This window comes from Vigna unguiculata, chromosome 11 (genome assembly GCF_037176805.1).
Source record: "Vigna unguiculata cultivar grain cowpea cultivar isolate G323 ecotype 2 chromosome 11, ASM3717680v1, whole genome shotgun sequence".
Taxonomy (NCBI): Eukaryota; Viridiplantae; Streptophyta; class Magnoliopsida; order Fabales; family Fabaceae; genus Vigna; species Vigna unguiculata.
Genome location: NC_140802.1, coordinates 12,651,226 through 12,664,967, shown reverse-complemented (window position 1 = coordinate 12,664,967; position 13,742 = coordinate 12,651,226). Strand labels below are relative to the sequence as shown.

The 13,742-nt window shown below is 32.9% G+C and overlaps 1 protein-coding gene, 1 long non-coding RNA gene and 1 pseudogene across 2 annotated transcripts; all 3 read left to right on the top strand.

The window, feature by feature from the left end:
* The first annotated feature begins 419 nt into the window (after positions 1-419).
* On the top strand, positions 420-5,582 carry LOC146881014 (uncharacterized; annotated as a pseudogene).
* A 6,944-nt stretch (positions 5,583-12,526) lies between these two features.
* LOC114180740 (uncharacterized) lies at positions 12,527-13,175 on the top strand. The gene is made up of 3 exons (XM_085669208.1): positions 12,527-12,685; positions 12,819-13,082; positions 13,170-13,175. Exons 1-3 carry the CDS (start codon positions 12,527-12,529, stop codon positions 13,173-13,175), a joined length of 429 nt encoding a protein of 142 aa, XP_085525334.1.
* A 24-nt stretch (positions 13,176-13,199) lies between these two features.
* LOC146881013 (uncharacterized) lies at positions 13,200-13,638 on the top strand. The gene is made up of 3 exons (XR_014986386.1): positions 13,200-13,266; positions 13,365-13,486; positions 13,560-13,638. It is a non-coding gene; the product is annotated as an uncharacterized LOC146881013 (long non-coding RNA).
* The last annotated feature ends 104 nt before the right edge of the window (positions 13,639-13,742 follow it).

Sequence of the window (13,742 nt, the reverse complement as noted above, 5' to 3'; positions counted from 1 at the left end):
ATGACTTTATGGTGGTGCTCATTTTGGCGGTAAAAATTTCACGAGTCATCTATCCACTATCATGCAACTGCCAAAATCTTTAGATTAGTTTATGTTAAGACAACCTTTAATGGTTAAGTAGATGAGAATTTGGTAAATCAATTCTGTTCTAAATGGTTGAAGCACAACATACTATTATTATTCATTAATTGGAATTGTTTCATTTATCTGTTCACAAAGCAGTATTATGAACTATATGTGTAATGTTTTCAAAATTTCGTGTAGAAGTTTTTCTATGATCTTGAAATATAACCTTTATATATTATGCGAATGTTGTTATTTCCGAAATAATTATCATTGTCTGTGGTGTTTAATGTAGAATGATGGCCGATGAAAGTAGAATCTACAGCTCAAGTGCAAGAATAAAATGAAAACTCATAATGCAGGAGAAGAGGATGAAAGCTACATACAAAAATCAGAAGCGCGTTGAAAACAAAATGCCAGATCGTACCCCATTAGCAGATGTAACAAATTATTTTGTTAATCAAGATACATTGCATATGGAATCACAACTTCGATCTTCTGATATTAGATTCAGGAATGTTCAAAGAAATGTTACAAGCTCACGAAAGAAGCCTCAAAGTTTGCTTGACAAGTTTGAAGGCACTGTGAATAATGTGACTAACATAAGTCAAGGGAATATACCAACTCAATCATTTGTATTGGAAGATGTTGATGAACTAGAATCATATTCAGATGAGTCTGAATGGCTTGGTCAAACAATAGAAGGTAATTTTATTTTGAAATGAAATTAACAGTTCATCATTATTACTGATATGTTGGTCATAATTAATTAAGCAGTCATTGATGAAGTAGATGATATGAACCATCAAAGCATGGAGACTAATGCAAGATAAGTAATCTAAGAAGTTTTGTATGAACATAATTATTATGATACATGAGAATTTCAACTAATAATTATATTAATTTCCAAGTTGTATGCAGATATAGGAGATCCGATCTATGTTTGTGAGCATTGCAATGCATATATGTGGTATCAAGAACGCATTGGCAAATCTCATCATATGATTAATCCGAACTTTCAACTATGTTGCTCAAATGGAAAAGTTGAATTGCCAATGTTGAAAAAACCCCCGGATGAGCTAAGTCAACTTTTATTTCAATCAGATTCAAAACAGAGCAGAACTTATCAGAAGAATATCAGAACATACAACATGATGTTTGCATTTACATCACCTGGAGCAAAAATTGACAATAAATACAACAATGGAGGTGGTCCACCAAATTTGAGAATCCAAGGACAATCATGCCATAGAATTGGTAGTCTTCTTCCACCAATTGGACAACAGCCAAAGTTTGCTCAATTATATATTTATGATACTGAGAACGAGATACACAACAGAATTCAATCTCTAAGGTACAATTCATTCGTGTAAACAATTGTTATTATATTATGTAGCATGTTTGAATTGATCTGAAATTCAATGTAGGAACAACAATGATATTGATGCCGAAATTGTTAGAACATTAACAAACATGCTAGATAAGTACAATGTGCACGCTAAATCTTTTCGTATGGCAAGGGACAAATATGCGGAGCAACCATGTCATGATCTTAAATTGAAACTTATTGCTGATAGGCAAAACGATGGGCGTATATACAACATCCCCACCGTTTCAGAGGTTGCTGCATTAATAGTAGGAGATGTTGACACTGCATCTCCTAGGGATATTATTATGGAAAGCAGAACAGGAGAATTACAAAGAATAAACGAGTTGCACACAAGCTACTTGGGATATCAGTATCCGCTGTTGTTTCCCTATGGTGAAGATGGATATAGGCATGATATTAGTCATCGTGAATCTTTGGCACTCAAACGTAACCGCTTAACAATTAGGGAATGGTTTTGTTTCAGAATTCAAACCCGACAATGTGAGCCAATGACCATTCTTAGATCAAGAAGATTATTCCAACAATTTGTTGTAGATGGATATACAATGATTGAGTCTGAAAGACTATCATTCATCAGAAACAATCAGTCCAAGCTGAGGGTTGACAAATACAGTAACCTCTGCCAACCAAGCAATGAGAGCTACACAGAAGCTTCACAGAAAGGAAAACGTTTTGTGCTTCCATCTAGCTTTGTTGGTGGTAGGAGATTTATGGATCAATTATATTTTGATGGGATGGCAATATGTGGTCATGTAGGATTCCCAGATCTTTTTGTAACTTTTACTTGCAATCCAAAATGGCCAAAGATTTCCAGAATATTGAACCCTTTAAAATTAACTCCTTCAGATAGGCCAGATATCATTGCAAGAGTTTTCAGAATCAAATTTGACCAACTATTGTCAGATTTAACAAAGAAGAACATATTGGGAAGGGTCATAGCATGTCTATATACTTCATATACTTACTATTTATTTGTTTCATTTAATTGATTATTCTAATCATGTAACTGATGTGTGATTGCAGACATGTATAGTATTGAATTCCAGAAACGTGGTTTGCCACATGCTCATTTGTTGTTATTTTTGCATCCATCAAGCAAGTACCCGACAGCCAAGGATATTGACAAAGTAATCTCAGCTGAAATACCATGTGCCAAAGAAGATACAGAATTGTATAACTGTGTAAAAGAACATATGATTCACGGCCCATGTGGAATCTCTAAGACATTATCTCCATGCATGAAAAATGGATCATGTTCTCGATTTTATCCAAAGAAATTTGAAGATACTACAACAATTTCAGAAGATGGTTTTCCTCATTATCGTCGAAGAAACAATGGTCTTAGCATTCTGAAGAATGATATCGCACTAGACAACCGATTTGTGGTTCCTTACAATCCTACCATATTAGTCAAATATCAGGCTCATGTCAATGTAGAATGGTGCAACCGTTCTAGTTCAATCAAGTACTTATTTAAGTACATCAATAAGGGCTATGATAGAATTACTGCTGCCATTGTTTCTAATGAGAAGCAAGGTTTTTCAACTAATATTCCAAGGGATGAAATCAAACAATATATTGATTGCAGATATATTTCTCCATGCGAGGCATGTTGGAGAATATTTTCATTTCCAATTCATGGAAGAAATCCAGCTGTTGAACGATTGTTTTTTCATCTACCAGGCGAGCAATCAGTGTACTTCAAGGATGATGATGACATTGATGATATCATGGCAAAACCGACAGTTAGGGAGTCCATGTTCACCAGTTGGATGGAGTGCAATAAGAAATATTCAGATGCAAGGGAACTAACATATCCACAATTTGTTACTAAGTACGTGTATAATAAGAATCAAAGGTGTTGGAAACCAAGGAAAAAAGGAAATACCATTGTAAGACTTATTTGGGTTCCCCCAGCAACTGGTGAACTTTTTTACCTAAGGAAGATGCTAACAATTGTTAAAGGTCTAATATCCTACATAAATCTGCGAACTGTTGAAAACATAACTTATCCTACATTTAGAGAAGCATGTGAAGCTTCTGGATTTTTGGCAGATGATAGAGAATACATCGAAGCTATCAAGGAAGCCAATGAATGGGGATCTGGAAACTTCTTGAGGAGATTATTCGTAACTATGCTCATGTCAAATAGTATCAACAAACCTGAGGAGGTTTGGAAGAAAACATGGGAAATGCTTTCTGATGGAATTTTATATAATGAAAGAATTATTGCACAAAATCCAGGTGAAATAGTTTTTAACAATATTAATGTCAATTTTGAATATGAAACTATCTTAACTCATGTTATTTGTTGCAGCCCTTAACCTGAATTTTGAAGTATTGAAAAATTTGACTTTGATTGAAATTGAGAAGCTTTTACAAAACAATAGGAGATCATTAAAGGAATTTCCCTCCATGCCTTATCCTAATGATTTTGCAGTAAATTAATGTGGCAACCGATTAGTGTATGCTGAACTTGATTATAACATGGATGATGAATTACGTATCTTTGAATCAAATTTTACCAGTATGACAGGTAAGTCATTTCTTCCTAATATTCTTGCAACACAAGTCATTGCAATTTATCTAAAATATTATTGATATGCAGATGAACAAAGACATATTTTCCAAAAGATTATAAATGCGGTGCATGATGAAAAAGGGGGCATGTTCTTTTTATATGGATATGGAGGAACTGGAAAAACATTTATGTGGAACACATTATCTTCTGCTCTTCGTTCTGAAGGAAAAATAGTTCTAACAGTTGCATCAAGTGATATAGCGTCTTTGTTATTGCCTGGAGGTAGAACAGCTCATTCAAAATTTAAAATTCCAGTTCCAACACTTGAACACTCTGTGTGCAACATTACAAAAGGTAGTGAACTATCAGATTTGATTAAATTGGCCAACCTCATAATTTGGGATGAAGCTCCAATGGCACACAAGTTTTGTTTTGAGGCACTAGATCGAACTTTAAAAGATATCATGAAAGAAGACAACAAATCAGATTTCGTTTTTGGTGGCAAAGTAATAGTATTTGGAGGGGATTTTAGACAAATTCTTCCTGTTATCCCTCGAGGAAGCAGGTCTGATATTGTTCATGCAACAATCAACTCATCCTATCTTTGGGAGTATTGCCAGATTCTGAACTTGACCAAAAACATGCGACTGTTACAACAGGGATTGCACAGCTCTACTGTTGCGGAAATTGAAGAGTTTTCTTCCTGGATAATAAAAATTGGTGATGGTTCACTCAATGAACCTAATGACGGCTTAGTAGATATAGAAATCCCTCCAGAATTTCTAATCAAAAACTACAAAGACCCTATCCAGGCTATTATCAATAGCACTTATCCACAACTACACCAAAAATTCAATGATGAGATGTTTTTGATATCACGAGCTATTCTAGCCAGTCGAATCGAAACAGTGGATGAAATCAATAAATCTGTTCTGGATTCTATTCCAGGTAATGCTTAACTCATAGTTATCATTTTTTCATACATTTGCGATATTTTAAAAGTCTAATAACTGTTATTGATAAAATTTAGGTGAAGTAAAAGAGTACCTCAGCGCAGACTGTATTGATACTTCAGATACCATGGACGTTGATGTATATGACGGAATTACACCAGAATTTTTAAATTCATTGAGAACATCAGGATTACCAAATCATAGTATAAAACTCAAAGTTGGGACACCAATAATGCTTTTGAGAAATTTAGATCAATCTGAAGGTCTCTGTAATGGAAGCAGATTAATAGTCACCAGACTAGCAAAGCATGTAATTAGTGCAAAAATTATAACTGGGAAAAACAAAGGAACAAAAGTTTACATCCCGCGTATGTCTATGTCTCCATCTCAGTCACCGTGGCCATTCAAGATGATTAGAAGACAATTCCCAATCATGCTATCCTATGCTATGACCATAAACAAATCTCAAGGTCAGTCTTTGGATTGTGTTGGATTGTATCTGCCTACACCAGTTTTTAGTCATGGTCAGTTATATGTTGCAGCTTCCAGAGTTAAAAGCAAGTCTGGATTAAAGATTTTAATCCATGACACCGAGAACAAGCCTTTGACTGCTACCACAAATGTAGTTTTCAAAGAAGTTTTCAACAATGTGTAATGAACGATTACATACCTGATCTTTTTTTGGCTAGCCATGCATATGTGGAATAGTTACAGAGTAAGAATGCTTAAATGATATTCTTAAATATGATGTTCTGGCGTAATGTATAAGTTTTTTGTCATAATAACTTACAGTAATAAATGAATATGTGGTACTTTGATGTTATCCCTTGCATTTATCATGTCTGAACTGACAATTACATTATGGTAAATTTGTATTGGGCATAGTGCATTAAATATGCAAACTGCCATTGACCAACAAGAAAGCAAGAATTAATTATATGCAGATATAATATTCTGATATAACTCCTAGGTTCATATAGCAATTCCTTATATAGAATATTGTTTTGCAGCTATAAATTAGCCCAATTGATAATGAATCTTTTACTTGACACACCACCTTAAATATGTACTAGACCTCCCACAATTGTCAGTTTAATCATGTTTTGAACCCCAGCAACACCTTGCAACGTCATACGAGCAGCCCAAGTAATACTGAATATTTAACTAAACACACTACCATAATTATCAAACGCACCTCCGAGATGTCTGATATGATTAATCAAATATGCTTATGTAAATGAAGATCCGTGTTCATTTATTAACAACTATCCATACTATATTAAATACAACAAATTATGGACATTATATTTATTTATAAATTGACTTTTTAAACATAAATAAGTTATATTATATACAAACGAATATAGAAATTATTTTGTTCTTTATATTAACGTAATATTAGAGTAAGAGTTATATTGTTATTTATGTTATTTATGAGTAACAGTTATAAAGATAAATAATGTTACTGGTGAAATCGTATAACAATAAGAATACTAAGGTTTAAATATAGTTTTACTAATTATAAAATAATTTCATATTTGGTAATAATACTTTATATTTATTCAAAGTTTTCGCTAATTTCAATTTATATTAATTTTAATTTTTAACTTAATCAAGAAATGTAGATAACGAAAGTTGAAACTTGGTATAGTAATCCCAAGACACATGTACATATTTATCATTAAGTAGAGATTAACAATATAATAGTCAATATAATTAAGCAGTTTTATATCAACATTCCAAAATACATTAATGTTGATATACTAAATATCTAACAAAAACTTAAACTAAATATTCCAAAATTCATAAAAAAGAAACTTAAACTAAGTGTTTGTAGGTCCTACGTAATACTTCGACAGACAAAATATTGAAACATTACAATAAGCTATTTCTTCAATATATGGATTACGCCCTTTTCTTCATCCTCCACAACAAATCTTATCCGATCACCAGCAGGCAATCCGTTTTCTTTGCAAAACTTCTTCCAACCACAGGTCAAGTAACACTCATAGGAACTTCTGCCCGTCCAACGAATCTTACAGTCCCAGAATTGAGATTGGTCATTCGTCAGTGTGTAGCTCTTGCGTCCCTTGATCAAGCATTCTTTTGCAAATTTCGAATCCAGATACTACATTCCAAAAAAACATGTTAACGCATCATAAATGTGAATTCAAGTATAAAAGCAGGAGTATACATATCTGTCTTACCAAAGAAGATGCTTTAACATCATAATTGCTTAATACTTTCTCAAAATCAGGAGCAGCAACTGGAACTTGGGTGTTTGCAGCATTGCCCGAATCTCTATTATAATCCATTTCTACTCCTTCTGCCGAGAATATCCTATGAAGAAATACATTGTTTCCTACATAGTTTAAATGTAAGTAACACGGACCAGTCAACCCATAATATGGAATGTACCTACTACAACCAAACAGAACCATCCTCAAAGACTCATCTGTATCGACATATATTTCAAACATCTTTGACAGAGGGTCATACAACTTGACCGCGTAATTAAACGCAAGCTTATCCCGACAGAATATTTGGAAGTAATCTGGGACAGTAATCAACATCTAAGACAAGAATCAAGACATGAACTATATTAGAATCAATGCCATACAAATGCAACTGTAAATGAATATAAACGGATTAATATTGCATACCGTGGCTGGGATAAACTGCACCCTAAACGCTTGGAGAAACCTTATTGAAGACAAAGGGTTACATCCAAGAGAATTCTTTGCTGTACCAGGGTACTCAAACTCGGCCCAATCCAAATCAAAAAGCCTTATACGAAAATACCGGTCTCCACAGTAAACAGTACACACATAATAAACATCGTTGAGGTTATAAAAAGACCGAATGCTCTCAACACCACGAAACTGTCTCTGACCCAAAAGATCGTCCTCAAACTCTATATTTATTGTGTTTCCTTTCGGATCGCTAAAGAAGTTGATCCTCAGCAGTAGCATTTTACCCCATTGCTCATAAAAACCAACTTCGAACTCCAAACATTCCTAAGATATACGAAACCAGAAGCATTCATACAAATGAAAACTTTGAACACAAAATTGTACAAAAACTTCAACCACAACACTATCGTACAAAAAAATATTAACTTTACGTCAGAACCTAGGTATTCATATCCAAAAAACGAAACTTTAAATAAACGAAACTAAACAATGAACCAACCTCTGCGGGCTCCATCACCGTCACTGAGTTTTGGTAAAAGTTTGTGAAGCTCATGGCCCTTGATGAAGACATTTTAACGTTTGGAGGCTGCTGCAACTACGACAGGGATAATGGTTTCCTTCTTCGTTTCTGACCAAACACAGGGATGATGGTTTCTTTCTTCTTTCTGACCAAACACACGCACACTGATCCAACTTACCATTTAAAGCCACAAAACGTAACGATCGAACGAAATAAAACCCCCTGACGAAACCAATCAACGTGCAAAAAAAAGATCCCCACGACAAGACATGTAATAAGTTGATTTTGCCGCCATCTTTTCGTATTCTGATAGTTATATTACATTTATTTTAATGATATTAAATTAGTAGTAAAAACGTTTACCATAGCACTTTAATAATGTACTGCTAGGTTAAACAAGAAACCAAAATACCAAAACATAAAACAATTAACCGAAATTGACCTTAAATTCAAATTAATTGTCAAATTAATAAATCAATAAGAGAATAAAAAATTACAAATATAACAACACTAATATATAACTGTAATTAATTCTAGGAAATTATATCAAAATTATATTTATTTAAGGAATATAATTATTACATATTCTTTATAATAATGTAAATATAAATAGTAATTTCTTTATAAAAAACAACTTTTAAATCTTACAAGAAAATCCAAAACAAATAAATTAACAACTATTTTTTACTCTTTAATCTTCACCAAAACTCTAAACTTATTATCACAAACAATATTTTGTAATTAAATTTCTAAAAAAATGAAACTGACTTTTCTTTATAATCATGTAAATATAAATAGTAAGGGGTATGATAAAAAATAACTTTTAAATCTGACAAAAAAATCCAAAACAAATAAATTAACACCTGTTTTTTACTCTTTAATCTTCACCAAAACTCTAAACTTATTATCACAAACAATGTTTTGTAATTAAATTTCTAAAAAAATTAAACTGACTTTTCTTAATCCAAGCAAAATAACAATCTATATCATCACAAATAAATTATTCGAAATTACTCAAAAACACATAACATATACCACATAATACATATCAATAATTAATTATACGTAAATATATAATTACATAATTGTTAGATGAATTTATTGTTCCAATATTTTTAAATTTACAATTAAAACATATATAACTTTTAAATTAAATTATCGATTTATTGATAATAATATTAAATCTGTTTTCTAAACAAAAATTTTAAAAAACAAAAACACGACCCGTGCGTACGCACGGGTCTCATGCTAGTTTATAATACAATTCAAAGAATCACAAAAAGCAAAAAAATACACGTGTCATTTTCTCAGAATTTTTTCAAATTTAGAAATTTAAATTTTTTTACCTCTTAAGGTAATTTGGACACGTGTCATCTTCTTAGCACGTCTCAGCCATCTTTCTCGCTTTTCACCACACTCACGTTAATCCTCTCTCTTGACTTCCTCTCTCTCTTCATTTTCTCTCTCAGTCTGTCCGCACTCTTCACTACTCTCCTTCCTCAAACCCTTCACTTCCTCTTTCTCTCTCTCTCTTCATTTTCTCTCTCAGGCTGTTTACGCACTCTCCACTACTCTCCTTCCTCAAACCCTTCATTTCCTCTCTCTCTCTCTTCACTTTCTCTCTTAGACCGTTTACGCACTTTCCACTTCTCTCCTTCCTCAAACCCTAGCCACACCTCTGCCTCCGCCTCCACCTTAGTCTCTTTGTTTCTCTCTTCCTCCACAAACGCGACACCAAATAACGTTCTCCACCTCTCTTCACTTTCCCTCTGTCGAACCCTAACCTGTTTTACGCATTCTCCACTTCTACGCGATCCACCTCCCTTCCTTCTCAACTTCATTCGACCTTTTTGTCGCGTCCAACCATCTCCACCATTCTCTCGATTCGTACTGTTTAGGGTTAACATCAATTTTTTTTGCTTCTAACTAATTTTTTGGTTTGTTTTGTTTGTGTAGATGGTTTTTTTGCTTCAGACGCTCTTCCTGCACAAACGCGATCCACCTCTCTTCTTTCTGAACTTCATTCGACATTTTTGCCGTGTCAAACCATCTCCACGATTCTCTTTACTGAAACCATCTCCACTTTTGTGCCGCATGAAATGCTGTCCATTGGAATCGCACTCTCCCCCTTTCTGCCTCATCAAACCCTAGCCAGCTCTCTGACGCCGCTTGAAACGCGATCCTTAAACCTTAATTTTTTCTTCTTAGACTCAGTGAATCCAACTTCGTTAACATCAATTTTTTTTGCTTCTAACTAATTTTTTGGTTTGTTTTGTTTGTGTAGATGGTTTTTTTGCTTCAGACGCTCTTCTTGCACAAACGCGATCCACCTCTCTTTTTTCTGAACTTCATTCGACATTTTTGTCATGTCAAACCATCTCCACGATTCTCTTTACTGAAACCATCTCCACTTTTGTGCCGCATGAAACGTTGTCCATTGGAATCGCACTCTCCCCCTTTCTGCCTCATCAAACCCTAGCTAGCTCTCTGACACCGCTTGAAACACGATCCTCAAACCCTAATTTTTTCTTCTTAGACTCAGTGAATCCAACTTCGTTAACATCAATTTTTTTTTCTTCTAACTCATTTTTTGGTTTGTTTTGTTTTTGTAGATTGTTTTTTTTCTTCTGTGCGCCCATCTCTCTGACGCCGCCTCAAACGCTCTCCATCGCTCTTGGGTAATAACTTTTATCTCTTCACTTTTAATTTTGAAACCCTAATTTTTCATTTCTTACTCATTTTTTTCTTTGTGTAGATTTTTTTTGTGGTTCTGTACCTTTTGAAACCCTCTCGATGTCTCTACTGAATCAGACTCAAACCCTACCATTTCAATCTGATATGTTGTTCTAACTCATTTTTTGTTTTTTTTCTTTATGTAGGTTGTTTTTGGGTTCATTCCTTCATTAACTCTAATAAGATAACTTCATCCTGACGTGCACTACGTATTCTAGTTGCTGATCAAATTTCTTTTTCTCCACTACTGATGAGAATATGTTTTAATCAAATTAATTCCTTTAATATGTTGTATTGTTTAATTGTTTAATTCATGTGTTTTGATTAAACATGTCTTTCTTTGTTATTGATTTTCTTATGTCTGATGAAGAACTTTGAGCTTGATCTTATTGTCCCTCAACTTTAAATGGAGAATCTGTTGCCATCTTATTTCATAAGATAATTTGTTGTTGATTCTTTATGAATTATTTATGAATTTGTTGTATTGATTTCTTTTGTTGTTGTATCGTTCATTCAAAGATCTTCCATATTACAGTTTTAGAAATCTATTTTTGTTGCCTATTGCATGTTTTATTGATTTCTATTAACTGATAAAGTTGCTTGACTTCTTAATCTTTTTTATTGTTAGTGTTTGCTCAAATTTGATGCGATTATACATCAACTTTCAAGAAATCCCACCATTTCAGGTTTGCTTAATTCGAACCCCAACATTTGAGGTTTATTTCATTTTTATGTTAATTTTATATTTTATCTTACTTCATCAATCTGATATGTTGTTCTAACTCATTTTTTTGTTTTTGTTTTTGTTTATGTAGGTTGTTTTTGGGTTCATTCCTTCATTAACTATAATAAGATAACTTCATCGTGACGTGCACTACGTATTCCAGTTGCTGATCAAATTTCTTTTTATTCACTACTGATCAGAATATGTTGTAATCAAATTAATTCCTTTAATATGTTGTATTGTTTAATTGTTGAATTCATGTGTTTTGATTAAACATGTCTTTCTTTGTTATTGATTTTCTGATGTCTGATGTTCTTTGTTTGATTCTTAATTGTTGTATCTTTGATTCAAAGATCTTCCATACTATAGTTTTAAAAATAAATTTTTGTGGCCTATTGCATGTTGTTGATTAGTTATGAATATTGCATTCCCCTTACTTTTTTCATTACTTTCAAATGTTCAAACTTGAAACTTGAAATCAGATCTTTATTTCCTATTTTCGTTGATTTGTCAACCTTTTCCAACATTTAAAGTTACTTTTTGTTTTCTTTTTGTACTGCTTTCTGCCATATTTCCTTTTATTGCACAACATTGAGCCATGTGAAAAACAACTTTTGTTTTTTTCTGTGATCTTCGTATTTTTGTCAGTCACTTTTCCCAATTTTTACTCCATTTGTTTAACCTAAACCACACTTTGCGTGTTGTTTCAGTAAATATCTTTTTTCATGTCAAAATCTGCTTTTGCTTTTGCAGATTGTTTCTAAATTTGTGAAATGAAAACCAGAGCATGCGTATTTTGTTGTTTTGTATTTATGAACTTCCAATCTATTCTTTTTATGTTTTTATGTTTTGTAGGAATACATTTCTGCAGACCTTTCTTCATTCCTTACTCTACTCTGATTTCCCTCATTTCCCTCATTCCTTCAACCATGTCTGTTATCCAAAAACACACTCACTCTTTACAAGAACTAAACCCTGAGAAGGAGAGTTGGAATATCCTTGCAAGAGTTGTAAGGTTATGGTTTGTTGAAGATTACACAAAAGGAAAAACTCCATTTTCCATGGAAATTGTTCTTCAAGACCAAGAGGTATCTTCCTTAAACTATAAACGGCTTTTATTTTTTGACTTTTCCTAAATTTTTTTTTTACCTAAAAGTTTACACATGTTTTTGTAAGTTTAAATCTGCTTCTATTTTTTCATTTATGAATCTATTTTTTCAGGATGTACTAATCCATGCATCTGTTAGACGCACATTGATATACAAATTCCAGTCTGAAATCAAAGAGGACAAGGTTTACACCATCCAATCTTTCAGTGTTTCATGTAATGGTGGTTGTTATAGAACCACAAAACATGCCTATAAGATCAACTTCCAATTTGGAACCAAGGTCAATATGGTGCAAAGTACCTTAGTTCCGGAAACTACAACTTCATACACCCCTTTTTCAACAATCATAGCTGCTGGTTTTGACACAGATTACTTAGTTAGTAAGTATGTTTTGCTTATTTTTCTTCATTTTTTTGTATAACTTTTTGTTAATTTTTTTTCTTTCTTTTTCCTCTTTCTGTAGATGTGATTGGGATGTTTACTAGTGTTGGAACAGAGAGGGAGCTAGAGAAAGCTGGTAAGAAAACCAAAATGAATGTCATCCTTATTGAAGCTGATGGGTAAACAGATTTCATTTGTTTTTGTTCTTTATTGTTTTTTATTTTTCTTCATGTATTTCATCTGCTTCTATTTTTATGTGATTTTTAACATTCAATAGTTTGCAACTGGAGTGTACTTTATTTGGTCAATATGTTGATATGTTAAATGCATTTCTGGCCTCTGGAGAGGATCAACATGTTGTCATTGCTTTGCATTATTGCAAAGTGAAGACCTTCCAAGGTAACTAACATAAACCACATTATTACAGTTGTATTATTGAATAAAAATCTTTTTTACATTTTCTCTTTTGTAGATAAAGTTTCTATTCAAAACTGTATGAACTGTACCAAGATCATTTTTAATTGTGATGGTGAAGATGCAACCAAGTTGAAAAAAATGTAAGTCTATATACATAACATATATTTTTGTTTATAGATAGATATATGTATATCTTTGTAATATAACATTTTTTTAACGTAGGATGTGGGATAATACT